The 15970-nt window shown below is 35.4% G+C and overlaps 1 protein-coding gene across 3 annotated transcripts in view; it reads right to left on the reverse strand.

Moving 5' to 3' along the window:
- Positions 1-15970, reverse strand: part of LOC127435663 (serine/threonine-protein kinase BRSK2-like) — a 316801-nt gene that overhangs the window by 52432 nt on the left and 248399 nt on the right. For all 3 annotated transcript variants that reach the window (XM_051689300.1, XM_051689298.1, XM_051689297.1), the window contains exons 6-7: positions 3206-3239; positions 2995-3063 (exon numbers count right to left, since the gene is read on the reverse strand). In XM_051689300.1, coding sequence (XP_051545260.1) covers positions 2995-3063; positions 3206-3239 — 103 coding nt within the window. The remainder of the gene's footprint in view (positions 1-2994; positions 3064-3205; positions 3240-15970) is intronic.

Below are 15970 nucleotides of genomic sequence, written 5' to 3' on the forward strand. Positions count from 1 at the left end.
AAACAAGATGAGATGAGACAAAATGAGAAAAGAGAAGATGCAAAATGTGATGAGACAAAAGGGGGGAAGTAAAGACAAGATAAGAGGAACAGACAAAATAAGTCAAAATGAGAGTGAAATGCAATGAGATGAGATGAAAAAAAGAAGATAAGAGATGAGATGAAGAGACAAGAGATGAAGATGAGAAGACAAGATCAGAAAAGACAAAAAAGACGAGATGAATAGAGATGAGACGAGAAGTAGAAGAGAAGAGAAGATGAAGAGATGAGAGATGAAGATGAGACAAGACAAGACAAAACAAAAGAAGAAAAAATAAGATGCAATGCTTTGGGAGAAAAAGAGAGATGAGATGAGAAGAGAAAAGAAGAAAAGTAGAAAAGGAGAGATGAGACAAGAAGAAAAGAGAGGAGAAGAGAAAAGAAGAGAAAAGAAGATACGAGTAGAGAAGAGACAAGAAAAAATAAGAAGTAGAAGAGAAAAGAAGAGACAAGACGAGAAGTGGCGAGACAAGACGAAAAGTAGAAGAGAAGAGATGAGATGAGAAGAGAGAAGAGAAAAGAAGAGATGAGAAGATAAGAAGTAGAAGAGAAGAGATGAGACAAAAAGTGAAGGGATGAAAAAAGATGAAGAGATGAGAGATGAAGATGAGAAGACGAGATGAGACAAGATCAGACGAGACAAAAAAACTGAGATGCAATGTGTTGAGACAAAAAGAGAGAAGAGACAATACGAGACAAAAGGAGACAAAATGAGAAGTAGAAGAGGAGAGAAGAGTTGAAAAGAGAAGACGAGACAAGATGAAATGTAGAAGAGAAGAAAAGAGACGAGACGAGAAGAAAGATAAAGATGAGAAAACAGATGACAAGATCAGACAAGACAAAAAAACTGAGATACAATGCGTTAAAACAAAAAGAGAGAAGAGACAGGACAAGATAAGAAAAGACAAGAAGAGGCGAGACAAGGAACAGAAGAGGAGAGATGAGAAGAGAAGAGACGAAAAGACAAGACGAGACAAGATGAAAAGTAGAAGAGAAGAGAAGAGAAGGGAAGAGAAAAGAAAAGAAGAGAGACGAGACAAGACGAGAAGAGAAGTAGAAGAGGAGAGGTAAGATGAGATGAGACGAGAAGAGAAGTAGAAGAGAGATGAAATGAGAAGAGAAGAGAAGAGAAGAGAAATGAAGTGAAAAACATTTAATGTCTGTTGAGAACATCTGAAGCTGAATTGGGCAGATTATTTCAGAGCAGAGTTAATCATTTCTGTAGATCATTCTTTCCGAAATCATTTCTGGAATGTCAAAAAAATCCATCAGGCCCATGGCTCTGTGTAGAGAGATAAACCGCTTGCACTCATGGGTCTGAATTTTACCCTCCAATTTGAAGAAGAGCATTTCAAATGAGCACAAACTCTGGGGGATATTGCCACGGTCCATGTGCTTCATTCCTGTTTAAAATTGTATTGTCTTTGGGACTTGAAAACATCAAATCCCTGACCAAGCCCAGATATACTGTACATGTAATACAGTATACATACCATTATAATGTACATTTCTGACAGAAAAACAAAGAGTTGTCCTTAATAACAAATCCTTCAATAACCCACACATTTTTAAAATGAGTATTTGAACTAAATGAACCAGTGAACTCACCTTCATGCCATTCAAAACCCAATAAACAATAAATAAAAATAAACTACTTTAATTTCAGTCAGTTCTTCATATAAAGCTAAGGTGTGGCTTCAGAAGACTGGACTACTTTTTTGGTGCTTCATACATCTCTTTTGGAGTATGACAGCCCAGTCCTACAACCGGTCCATTGTTTTAAGCACAAGCCTTAAAAAGATATACTCAAAATTCAATGGCTGTAGTTCATCACTCCAGTGTATTACACGCATAATTGTGGTCTCTTTTGAAAGTAGACACTTGGAAGTTTCAGAAAAGTCATGAAGAAAAAAGTAAGAAAAACTTGTATCTGCTTGTTAAGTGATCAGCAATTTGTTTCCCCATAACATATTTTTATGAAAGAATATATGAAACTGACCTTGATGCACACAATTGAGCTAAAGCCACAAGTCTGATAATGGTCTATTTTAAATTTGAGGATGATAACTTCTAAACTCAGAGTTTTATGAAACATTTTCCAAGGCCATATCATGTGATTCTGGCCACATTTAGCATTAGCCATTAGCATTAATGACATGAATGCAGAATGTAAACATGACAAATTACACATTATCTAGTGCATCTTACTTCCAATCATAACAGAGTTGTTATAACAGTGTCTTTTACTGATCTCACATGGTTTCCATTCATAGAATAAGGCAGAAAGCTCTTATTCTCAGACCATATTTAGAATGAGCACTGTACGCGAGCACTAGCTGGTTTTCTGGGTAAATGGAACTTGCATCATATGAGAGTAATAGAGTCCTTCAGCACTTCATATCGCATAATTTAGTGGTCAGTGGACATGAATAATAATTCTTTATGAAGTAAACATATGATAATCCATCAATATTTCTGTGTATGTGAACACTTCAAATCAACAGGAATTTATATCATTAAATAGGTACAGTATGTGAGTCTTTATGACGGTTTCATTTGCCTAACTCTCGCTTTGATGTTTTGATTAGTTGACATAATTTAAGAAACTACTTTTGCATTAAAATTTCTATTTTGAAACAGAGGCTAAAAATCAAAGCTGTAGGATTAGACCTTTCCAATTATGTATAGTTTGTTACGATTAAATAAGAATGTATGGTAATAACATGCAGTTAAGGTAAACAATACCTATCTTAGGTCTGCCAGCTGTCCCTGTGTGAGAAGGGGATATACTGTAAAAGAGCAGCGTGAACATTCCCCTAAATGTCTTTTTTTGTGTTCCACAGAAGAAAGAATTTCATACAGGTTTGGAATGACATAAAGGTGAATTTTTATTCTGGAGTGAACTATTCATTGAAGATAAAAGTCCTGTGTGACTTTGCTATTAGTTATGACTCACCACCAACAGAGCAAACAGAATGACCCCACAGCTCCAAACATCTGCTTTCCTTCCATCATACTTCTCTCCCTATGAAAGAGAACAGAGAGGTCAAATCGCTATAACTCTACTCAATGCAGTTTTGAGATGAGCTGATCAATCCTGTATGACCTACTTAGAAATAGTTGTGAATGTTCTTTTTTCTTCCAAAAATGGAAAAGAAAATACTCACTCTGATGACTTCAGGACACGCATAATGAGGAGATCTGTAAAAAGACAAAATCAACTTGAGTTAGAAATCAGACAAATCTCTCAAAACTTTCAACAGACTAAACTTAATATTTGACTAAAGGGACTTTTTGAAAGAGAATCACCACTGACACTCACTTTAAAACACTGTTAAAAGTTCCTAACTGTGACTAGTTGCATCTGCATCATGGTAACTAAATTAATTTAAATAAAAAACAAGATTGACATTAAAAACAATAAACAATACAATATACATTCATACAAAAGCCAAAGAATATAGATACGTCTTCAGACGTGATTTAAAAATGTGAAGCGTAGGAGCGGATCTAATGTCCAGAGGTATGTTATTCCATAGTCTAGGGCCAACTACGGAGAAGGCACGATCCCCTTTAAACTTCAAGCATGAGCGTGGTGTATGCAAGAGAAGTTTATCAGAGGATCTGAGAGTCCTGGAGAATTGTTGATGACTAAGGAGTTCTGAGAGATAAGTTGGGGCTAAACCATTAATAATCTTAATCAGCTGCATTTTGGACTAACTGCAAGCGATGAATGACTAAGACCCATGTACAGTGCATTACAATAGTCAAGTCTGGATGAGATGAAGGCATGAATAACTATCACCGAATCCTTAAATGAGAGCAATGGTTTTAATTTAGCAATCAACCTGAGTTGGAAAAAGCTGCCCTTCACCACAGCACTCATTAGTTTTTCAAAATGTAGTGCCATGTCAAAGATCACTCCCAAGTTTTTAGCAAAGGGGTGAACATTTAATGACAGGGTCGTTAGATTGCTAGTGATATCAGAGACAGCGCTAGGGAGGCCAAACACAACAATTTCAGTCTTGCTCTCATTTAGCTGGAGAAAGTTTCTTGCTGTCCAGCATTTAATATCATCAAAGCATTTAAAAATGTCGGAATATGAATAATCAGAACTAAGTGGGACATACAGCTGTGTATCATCGGCATAACAATGATATTAACTGTTATATTTCCTAAAAATTTAACCCAGGGGAAGCATATACACTGCGTGCCTAATTATTAGGCAAGTGAGTATTCTGATCTTATCATTATTTCCATGCACATTTTCCAACTCCAAACCATATAAACATGAATGCTTATTGGATTCAATCATTTTCAGGTGATATGTATTTGTGTAATGAGGGAGGGTGTGGCGAAAGTGACTAACACCTTATATCAAGGTGTGCAGAATTATTAGGCAGCTTCATTACCTCAGGTAAAATGGGCCAAAAAAGGGATTTAACTCACAATGAAATGTCAAATATTGTAAAATGCCTTTCAGACGGATGCAACACTCTTGAATAGCTAAACTATTGAGGCGTGACCACTGGACAATCAAACGTTTATTTGCGAATAGTCAACTGGGGTGTAAAAAACACATGGAGAAGCAAAGGCGCAAATTAACTGGAGAAGAATTAAACGTGAAGCTACCAGGAACCCATTATCCTCCAATGCTACCATATTCCAGAACTGCAACCTACCTGGAGTGTCCAGAAGTACAAGGTGCCAAGTGCTCAGAGACATGGCCAAGGTCAAGAAGGCTGAAACACGACCACCACTGAATATATTCACAAGCTGAAGCATCAAGATTGGGCAAAGAAATACATGAAGACAGATTTTTCAAAGGTTTTATGGACAGATGAAATGAGAGTAACTCTTGATGGACCAGATGGATGGGCCCGTGGCTGGATCACTAATGGACACAGGGCACCACTTCGAGTCAGGTGCCAGCAAGGTGGAGGAGGGGTACTGGTGTGGGCTGCTATCATTAAGGATGAGGTAGTTGGACCTTTTTGAGTTGAAGATGGACTGAAACTCAACTCTCAAACCTACTGCCAGTTTCTGGAAAGTACTTTCTTTAAGCAGTGGTACAGGAAGAAGTCCTCAGCATTCAAAAAGGCCATGATCTTTATGCAGGACAATGCTCCATCACATGCATCCAAGTACTCCACTGCTTGGCTAGCCAGCAAGGGCCTCAAAGATGCCCAAATAATGACTTGGCCCCCTTCCTCACCTGACTTAAATCCTACTGAGAACTTGTGAGCCCTTCTCAACTGTGAGATTTACAGCGAGGGAAGACAATACACCTCTTTGAACAGCATTTGGGAGGCTGTGGTTGCTGCTTCAGTGAAAGTTGATCGTGAACAGATCAAGAAACTGACAGACTCCATGGATGGAAGGCTCATGGCAGTTATTGAAAAGATGGGTGGCTATATTGGTCACTGAATATTTTTTTAAATGTTATTTAATTGTCATTTTGTGTTACTTATTTGTTGCACCTACTCTAAAAATTGAGAATAAACAATTGAGTTGGGAGAAATTATTTTTGTAATTTAGTTGCCTAATAATTGTGCACACTTATACTGTATATTCCCCTGAGAAAGACAAAACTCACTTATTCTTTGTTAAACATTCAGGTTTGAGGTTCAATAAAATTTTGGATTGACTGATTGTGTTTGTTCAACAATCAAATTAATCCTGGGGAATACAGTTTGCCTAATAATTGGGCATGCAGTGTATAAAGAAAAGAAAATCAGGCCTAAAATGGAACCTTGGGGTACCCCACAAGTGAAAGGTGCAGAAAGAGAAGGAAGAATTCCCAATCTTAACACTCAGAGTTCTATCTGAATGGTAAGATGTAAACCAATCTATGGCTGTGCCTTTAATACCAACTTCACATAGTGAGCAGTAAATCATTCGTCACCTTGAGTAGTGCAGACTCTGTGCTGTGATGAGCTCTAAAACCAGACTGAAATTTATCTAAAATGTTGATTTCAGATAGGAATAGAAATATGTTTTCCAGGATTTTTGATAAAAATAGCGCTTTAGAAATTAGCCAAATTTGGCTTCTTAAGAAGTGGCTGGATCACTGCTTGCTTAAAGCAGGATGAAACAATGCCATTATATAAGGAGCTATTCATAATAGTCAACACACTAAAACCAGCAGAAGGGGTGGTAGGCTTTTTCTGTTGGACTATATCTATCAACTCAGTGAGAGATATAGGTTTAAACCGATCAAACAAAACAGAACAAGTGACTGGTTCAGAGTGGTCATGACTACTAGTGGTAATGCAAGATCATAAAGCATCAACCTTACCAATAAAGAAATATAAAAACGGTACACAAGTCTCAGGTGTAGCATCAAGACAAGAGGTGACAGCCGGAGTGAGCACTGTATTTATCATGTTAAACAGAATTTTTGGATTATGAGGATTTTTAGAGATTATATCAGAAAGATACCTGTATTTTGCATTTTTTACAGAGTGCTGGTATGCAGACACTTGCAGTCTGTCTTTTTTCCATTTACACTCTGCTTTCCTACATTCCTGTCTGAGAGCATGTGTGTTATTGTTTAATCAAGGCTGGGTCCTTAGTTTAGGTTTTCTAGTTTTAAAAGGAGCAACAGAGTCCAAAATGCAAGTACAGGTATTGTTAAAAAGAGTGACCATCTCCTCTGTGCCTAGACTTGGATGAAGTAGCTTCATAGTGCCTCAGAGAAATGTCTGGCTGTAGAAGAGGTTATAGAACGTGAATATGACCCAGAGAAATGTGATTTTGGAATCGGACAGAATTATGATCAGACAGACAAAACTCAGTAATTTCAACATTGTAGATGGGAAGACCAAAAGATAAAACAAGATCAAGAGTATGACCATGATCATGTGTAGAGCCAGTAACATGCTGTGTAAGATTAAATGAGTCAATAAATTGAACAAACTCCCTAACCACAGGTTTGGAAGGGCAGCAAACATGAATATTAAAATCACCAAGAATGATAAGATTGTCCGTAGTAGGCACAATGCTAGATAAAAAAAATATGCAAATTCCTGAAGAGGAGGCCTGTAAATGAGAGCACATAGCACTGGAATGTACAGCTGAGCCTTTACTAACTGCACTTTGAAACTATTGTAATGTTCTGAGGGCAATAATCGGCACTTAAAACAATTTTTAAAAACTGAAGCCAACCCCCCACCTCACCCCACAGTCCTAGGGGAGCTAAAAAAGTCACAGTCACTTGGAGAGAATTCAGATAAAGGATCCAACTCACCAATGTGAAGCCAAGTCTCTGTTACAAATAGGAAATCCAGTTCATAAGATTTGAAGAAGTCATTAAAGATTAATGTTTTATTGGAAATAGATCTTGGATTTACCAAAGCCATCTTAGCAAGATAGGAATTTCCAGCTTGTAGCGAAGCAGCATCAGATGATGCTTTTGACGGCTTTGAGTATTCCAGTGATCAGAGATTTCTGAGACTGGTGCCTCTTCTGATGATTCGCGGTCACACTGGAGCACAAGCAGATGATGCCGAATCTGGTAGGATGGGCAGTAGACAGGTGTATCAGTGCTCCAAAGTACGCTGAGGAATGATGTATTTGCGCCAGCCATCATCTCCACAAAGATCGCCAAACACGGAACCGACAATCACCATAGACGTGTGCAGAGATCTTTTAATCCTAACCAAGAGACTGCCTCGCCATGGGCACACACCCATGGGAAAAGGTGAAGAAAAGCAAATCGCTGTCCACCAGGATTTCGAACACACAAGTCCATGACAGAGGATTGTATATTAAGAAGGGCATGGCAATCATAGGACAGTAAGGTACTAATTCCTTGTGCACACACACACACAGGAATAACACGAACAGACCTAGGACAGGTAACACGGGACAGGGGCGACGGTATGCCAACAACCACACTGGCGCCATCTTGCCACCTGTGATAACTGTGAGCAATTACTGTGAGATGAGTCAAAATGAGATAAGACAAAATGTGATAAGAAAACAGAGAAGAAAAGAGACAAAATCAGATGAGAACATACAAAAAGTATTAGCTTGACATGGCAGCTAAAAATCGAAAAGAGATAAACAAGATGAGATGAAACTAAACAAAATAGGTTAAGACAAAAAGAGAACAGAAGTAAAGAAAAGAGGCAAAACGACAAGATGACAAGAAGAAAAAAACGACAATATGTTGAGAAGAAAAACAAAACTTTTTTAACTTGACACGCCATCAAAAAGCAAAACGAAAAGAGAACAGACAAACAAGATGAAATAAAACTAAACAAAATAAGACAAAATGAGATGCAATGAGATGAGACAAAATGAGTCAAGAGAACAGAAGAGAAGAAAAAAGCCAAAATCAGCTGAGAACAGATAAAATGACAAGATGAAGAGAAGAAAAAAAAAATGTGACAAGATGTCGAGAAGAAAAACAAAACAGAAAACAAAAAACAAAACAAAACCATTTAAAAAAGTTAGCAAGTTCTTTTTAACTTGACACATCGTCTAAAAACAAAGCGAGAAGAGAACAGAAAAATGAGACAAAATAAAAATGAGATAAGACAAAATTAGATGCAATGAGATGAGAAAAAATTAGAAAACAGAAGAGAAGAAAAGAGGCAAAGTCAGATGAGAACAGACAAAACGACAAGATGAAGAAACAAAAAACACAAAACAGAACAAAACAAAAACGTTTTTAAAAGTTAAGATTCTTTTTAACTTGACACCATGTCTAAAAACAAAACAAGAAGAGAACAGACAAATGAGACGAAATAAAACTAAACAAAATAAGATCAGACAAAATGAGATGCAATGAGATAAGGCAAAATGAGAGAAGAGAACAGAAGAGAAAAAAGAGGCAAAATCAGATGAGAACAGACAAAACGACAAGATGAAGAGAACAAAAACAAAACAAAACAAAAAAGCAGGACATAAAAACATTTTTCAAAGTGAAGATTCTTTTTAACTTGGCACGCCATCTAAAAACAAAACAAGAAGAGAACAGACAAACAAGATTAAATAAAACTAAACAAAATTAGATAAGACAAAATGAGATGCAAAATGAAAGAAAAGAACAGAAGAGAAGAGGCAAAATCAGATGAGAACAGACAAAACGACAAGACGAGAAGAAAACAAACAAGGCAAAATGTCAAGAAAAACTAAACAAAAAGCTTTTAAAAGTTACGTTTCTTTTGAACTTGACACGCCATCTAAAAACAAAACAAAAAGAGAACAGACAAATGAGATGAAATAAAACTAAACAAAATAAGATCAGACAAAATTGGATGCAATGAGATGAGACAAAATGAGAGAAGAGAACACAAGCAAAGAAAAGAGACAAGAACAGACGAAATGACAAAATGACAAAAGGAAAAACAAAATAAGCAAGTTGATGAGAAAAACAAAATGAAACAAAACAAACATTTTTACAAATTCAAGTTCTTTTTAACTTGACACAGCATCTAAAAAATGTGGCGCTCCTGCACGAAATACTGTAAAAAAAAAAACAGCAAGGCTTCCGGTGTGAAAGGTCCCTTACTTTTAAATGCACAGAAATTCTGATTTGAATGCCTAAAACATTTCCATCAAACACCACTCTATTATTGTGGTATCAACTATTTCATATTGTCACACCCTTACTAGGCGAAAACAAAAGGAAATATGGTTGGTCATTTTCCACATCAGTCAAAAGTTTTCTTCCTGTTTATGTGGGCGGTTCTTTGCCAGAAGCTGCTGCAAAGGGGACCAGACATTATGCCTGATCTGCAATGTTCCCCGATTCCACTCCCTCCCCAATCATTTCCTGTCACTCTCAACTACATCTGACGAATCAAAAAAATAAATAAAAACATCAAAGACAACTCTCAGATCATTAAAAAAGCTGTAACGTTTCCCATTTGCTATGATCCTTGACCAATCTTACTATTTGTTTAGAATGATTAATCTCACAATTTGGTTGGGGAGACACCTAAATTTAATAAAGGAGATAAAATCATCAGGGGACAAAATGATGACAGTACTTCCTGTTTCAATGGCTTGCATTCTGTCTTAGCTAATCTTTCTTGACAAATCCTATTTTACAACACTGCAGTGCATCAGTGCGTAATACACTTCACATCAACACAAGTGTGAACGTGTTTTCACAGAGATAAACAGGCATGTTCAGAGTTAATCATATTATTGGCAGAGTTTCACTTTGAGCTGACAACATTTTCCATGATCACATACCTTTATAAGCCTATGCAAATATGAATATCCTGTTAGTGAAAGATTTCTCTTGTCAGACTAATGTATTTGGCTTGAAGTACACTAGCTGCATACAGAAATGCTAAAAATGTCAACCAAAAAGCTGACATTCAGGTTCAATGAGAGAAGATCTGGAGCTGTAGAAGTGATATCTTCATGGACGACTACGTCCATGTACGAGAGAAATAGTATAACCAATTTAAATTGCGCTCTGGGACACGTCAGAGCTAATTCAAACTTAATCTGAGACCAAATTGCCAATGCTGAAAGTATCTTCTAGAATACTCAAAATATATGAAACTTTCTTTCGTATTAATATTGCAACTGCAGTCAGTTTTATGGGTTCTAACAACATTATGATGCTAAACTTTCCTAAGTAAATAAATTATTAAAGTTCTTTACTATGCATCAAGCAGTAAAACAGCATGTGGTTTTCCAGCTGCAAAGTTATTGCCTTGAACACCTTTAAATTAAAGAATTAAAGCTAATTCTAACTTAATCTTACACAGAGTTGCCAAAGCTCATGGTATATTTCAGAATACTCAAAAAGAAAATATACCAACAACATGAAACGTTGTTTCATAATTAATATTGCAACGGCAGTAGCTTTTTTGACTGCTGAATTTATGGCCTGAATTTAAGTTTGCATCAAGCTGTAAAACTACATTTTAACAGTTTTAAATCTGTTGTACTTTTCCTTTTCGCAATTCTGTTGGCATAATGACCACAAATTTGCAGTTTTTTCTCTGAAGAAGATGCGTTAAATGTGAGGAATTATAATGAATCAGAAATATTAAGGCCGTAAAACGTTTTTAATGTTTATGTTGATGAAGGCAGCGAATTTGTGATAATAATACTCCCATAACAATTTTTATGGGTCTTTGAGACCCGTCAAACCTAATACAAACGTTATATTAACATTGAGTTGCCAAAGCTCAAGGTATCTTCCAGAATACTCAATAAAATAAATAAATAAATAAAAAATACACCACACAAAACAAGTTACAGGCATCATTTCATGCAAATCAAGGACTTTCAAGTACTTTTTCCAGCACATATTTTTCATATAATTCAGAGTTCCTAACTCGTGACGTAAGAGATATTTACAAGTTGGAAACTCGTAATTACAGTAATTCCGACATGGCATTAACAAATATATAAGAGGTAACCGACCAGGAAAAGTAACACACAATATTAGTGCTGTTATTTGAGTCAAATTTTTAATCGCAATTAATCCCATAATTTTTCGTAGTTAATCACCATTAATCGCATATTTTTAAAGTGCTGAAATTTAACACTATATATCCTTCTTTTCCTGTCAAAATGCATTTATTTCCTTCTTAGGAAAGAAAGCAAAACAATATGTAACAATATAATTCTTTATTATCATTTTCCAAACAAAGCCTAACACAGTATAAAGATAGAAATGCACTAAAATAGAACCACATTTATGATTCGCGTCAGGGCATCAGTGCTGCTTTGAACTCCACATGAAAAGCGCTTGCAGACAAAAACGTCTCATTCTGTTTTTTGGTGATAGTTAAGACTTGGCTTGCTTCTGTGGTAATTAAAATGCACCTTACATAGGCTGAAAAATACTTGATTTTTAACACAAGTCCCATCTATTATAGTTTTGTACATCTAATTGCATTAAGAGCACCTAATTTTTATTTTATGTTTCAATATTTATATTTTGCGGGAGTCCCGCAATTAATTTTTTTCTCCCGCTTCCTACGCACACATCAGTGTCTTCCCGTCCGCACTCGTACTCAGCAATCAAAACTTGTCTCGCGCCACCAGTTCAGAGCGAGACATGCACATTACAACTCCGTTCACATTGTCACTGGATGTTGCTAGTCTCTACTCGGTGTTGCTAGTGATGTCAATGTAATGTTATCATTCGGCAGCACAACTGGCCATAGCTTTAGAAAATCTGATCACAGATGAGATACACTGCCTGTTAAACTAAGATATCATTCTTAATTGACAAGGAATTATTTTGTTTATTCTGCAGGGAAGAGAGTTTTAATATAAACTGCAGCAGTGCTCAATGAACAAAATGAACAATCTATCAATTTATGAATCAAACTTACTTAGAATTACATTATTTAATTATATCCATGTTTGTGGTTACAGACAAATGGTATAGAAAAGTGAAATCGATGACAACATTCACTTCTCTATCTTGCCTGCATTTGACTCCATTCTCTAAGGCAGATGATTGTTTCCTATTGGTTGTCGCTGCACGATATCGCTCCACATTTGCATGAAGTAAAACATTTCTCAACTTTGTCAATCTCTTGATTTGCCCACATCTTGTCTCCAACAATCGCTGTCGCTCTTGTTTCTGCTCTCATTAAATATGTATGGTCTCCTGTCGCTTTGTGGCTGCGAGTCGCTGACCACATGTCAAGTTAAAAAAAAAAAAACAGTTCGATTTTTATGTCAGTCAGATGGCCCCTTGCAGTCTTGAGCGGTTCAAATATGTGCGCTGTATGTGAGGGATATTGTGAATATAATCAAATATATCTGGAATATGTATGTGTTTATCAGGCATACTAAATGTATAGAAATGTTCAGTTTTATTTTCAAGCAAAAGGTGAAATTTTCAACAAAATATTCTGATATTCCAGGTATTCCACTCCTTACAATTCTAAAAGCTCTAACACAGCCCTACTTATTACTGCTTATTACGATTCTGAAGGCATAACGACCACAACTTTGCAGTTTTTTATTATTGCTGAAAACCTCTACAGTTTTTAAATGTGATAAATATGAGAGATTAAAAGAATCAGATGTATTTAGGCCATAAAATGTTTTCATTGTTTCTGTTGATGAGGAAGGCGAATTAGACCCAGAAATACACCCATTAAAGGATGAGTTTTTTGAAGAACCCCTGTGGTGCGGAGCGCCAGAACATTTATCTACTGCAAACTTTTTGCTAGAGCTCATTTCCTCTCTCATTCCTGCAAAACCCAGCAACCAATGACAGGAAAGTGTTAGACGCCCCAAAATAACTGATGTGGGTGTGCAAATGCTCAGAGATCTGAGTGCAAACACCTCTTTTTGCAATGTATCATTAGGTCAGATGGTGCATTGTTAATAGTGATACAACAATAAACACCATAAAACCAATCGGAAGACTTTCATGATCCTTCGAATCGACAATGCCTTAACTATTTTGATGGTTTAGATTTGTTTTTAGTTTTAGAATGAAAACGAGGCTGTTACCTAATTAAAAAAAAACAATGAAAAAAGTGCAAATGCTATATTACTATTCTACTTTATAATACATTCATTATGTTCGTTATCATACTTTATACAAGTATATATTACAAAATGCAAATAATACATACTAGTATACTATTATTCTAATAGTAAATGATCATTCTTAGTGTTGTGTAAGTAACTCAAAAAATGAATCCACTACAAATGACTGATAACTTAGCTAAAAGTAATCACATAATTAATTACTTTACTTTTAAGTTACTTTTAAAACACTTTTAAACCAATTTAAAATAATGTCTATATTTTCCCCTTGTTCATTATCGCACCTTTTAGCTGAACCAGAAACGCGAACAGACGTATATAATCTGTAATATTATTTTAGAAATATGTGTAACCTACTTAATGTACTTAAAAGTAATTACCTTAATTTATAAACTGTAATCTGATTACAATATTTTATGTGTTACACTACTTTTTGACAACAAATTAATTAGATTACAGTAGCTGATTACTTTGTACTCGATTAAAACCAACACTACATTTAATAATATAATAATACACTGGCATGGGACTGACCCGACCTTACAGTTAAATACTAAATATTTGTAGAGTCTTCTTGTTGAACTCATCCATAATGATGTCACATGAAGCTACAAACAGAAAATGGAGTCACCTCATGTTGAACGAATACAGGATAATTCATCAATTGATAAGACTGATATAAGTCATATGCTGATGAGTCATCAGCATATGACTTATATCAATCTTATCAATTGATCTTCATAATACCACTAATTAGTTTAATACATGTCATATTTGTCAAAGTTCTATTATAAACTCACATTAGAAAACTCATGATAAACTTAAATGGTCAAGGACACATGAAGCCCAAGACCAACACAAAGGTGCTTTCCAGCTCATTTTTAGTATGACGGAACAAATCCAGATTCATTCCGATAGCCGATGTTGAGTCATGATCCCGGGAGGCAGCAATGACTTCCTGCGTTACACAAAGTCCTGTACTTCCTGACCTGTGGTGACTGTGATGTAAGCACACACCCCTACAAGTACACAAAGGTTTGGACAAAGGTACTTTGAGTCCAGTTTGACCTCAGCAAAGCTAATATTATATACACGAGGTGACTCTCCATAAGGTAACTGCCATGGTGATTTTATTGCATTCAGTCAAACCTAAAGGTCAGACAGTAGAGCAAAATTAATCTACTGACGGAAGAGAAAAGGTTTATGACATATTATATGTAGGGGGCAATGTCAGCTACTGAAAAGAAGAAATAATTACATTAAGAGAAACATGAAGGCCGATAAATGATTCGGGCTCCTATCTCTTCACTCCAGGCTAATATGAAACGAGAGCACAATGATTCCATGAGAGCTAACCACATTTAATATGTCAAAGGAGGTGTGTTTTAAAATGTAGTCAAAGTTCATTGGTTGCTCCCTCGTGATTGCCTAATTATATATATTTTTTTAACTCTGTTTGCAAATGTTTGAAAAAAGCAATTGCCAACTTAAACTGCAATTTAAACAATGCATTTAAAAATGATTTATTAATGTATTGTTTTATTATTACATTTACCTACATTTTTAACAGTTTTATTAAACCAGTGAAACAATTTCAACTATGTCTATTTATCAATTTAGAAAAATTACTGTATTTACATTTTAAATTAATTTGTTTATATTTGAATTAATATAATTGTATTAAACAAATAAAACAATTTTAAATATGTCTGTCTATATGGATTTCTGTATTTTTTATACATTTGGAAAATGGTTTACTTATAATTTATTTTATTTAAATTTTGTATTAATATAATTTTATCAAACAAATAACAAATATCTTAAATATGTCTGTGTATTTATCAATTTGGGGAAAAAATCTGAATAATTATTTATTTAATTTATTTACATTTTAATTAATAAATAGATACTGTAATCGATTCCTTGGTTTTTTTAAATGGCATTCCTAGTCTTCCATATTTTTTTTCGGCTAGAACATGTGGAGTCACTATAGTGGACCGAAGAATGAACATTGTAATATAGACTGAATTTAAGGTAACTCTACTCATGATTGTACATGTCTAGAGTCATAGGCACCCCTGGCTGAGAGAGAAACAATGACCCCTCTCTCTCTCTCTCTCTCTCTCTCTCTATCTCTCACACATACACACACACACACACAAAGTTTATTCCCTTACTGTACATCTGTGTGACTGATAGAGAGCTGAAGTAAACAAACAATGATACAGTACAATTAGTTACTACTTCTGAAAGTTTGAAATTGATACTAAAAGGTAAGGTAAACTAAAAAACAAAAATATAATGCGCCAGCCGAGCAACTGCCTTTGAGATGAACAGTAGAGTTACCCAAGTATCATAGCCCTCCCTTCTTTAAAGTTACTATGTGCTCTACTACTGAACTCCATTCAGCATACTAAGGATATTTAAAATACACA

Source organism: Myxocyprinus asiaticus, chromosome 46, assembly GCF_019703515.2.
Source record: "Myxocyprinus asiaticus isolate MX2 ecotype Aquarium Trade chromosome 46, UBuf_Myxa_2, whole genome shotgun sequence".
Taxonomy (NCBI): Eukaryota; Metazoa; Chordata; class Actinopteri; order Cypriniformes; family Catostomidae; genus Myxocyprinus; species Myxocyprinus asiaticus.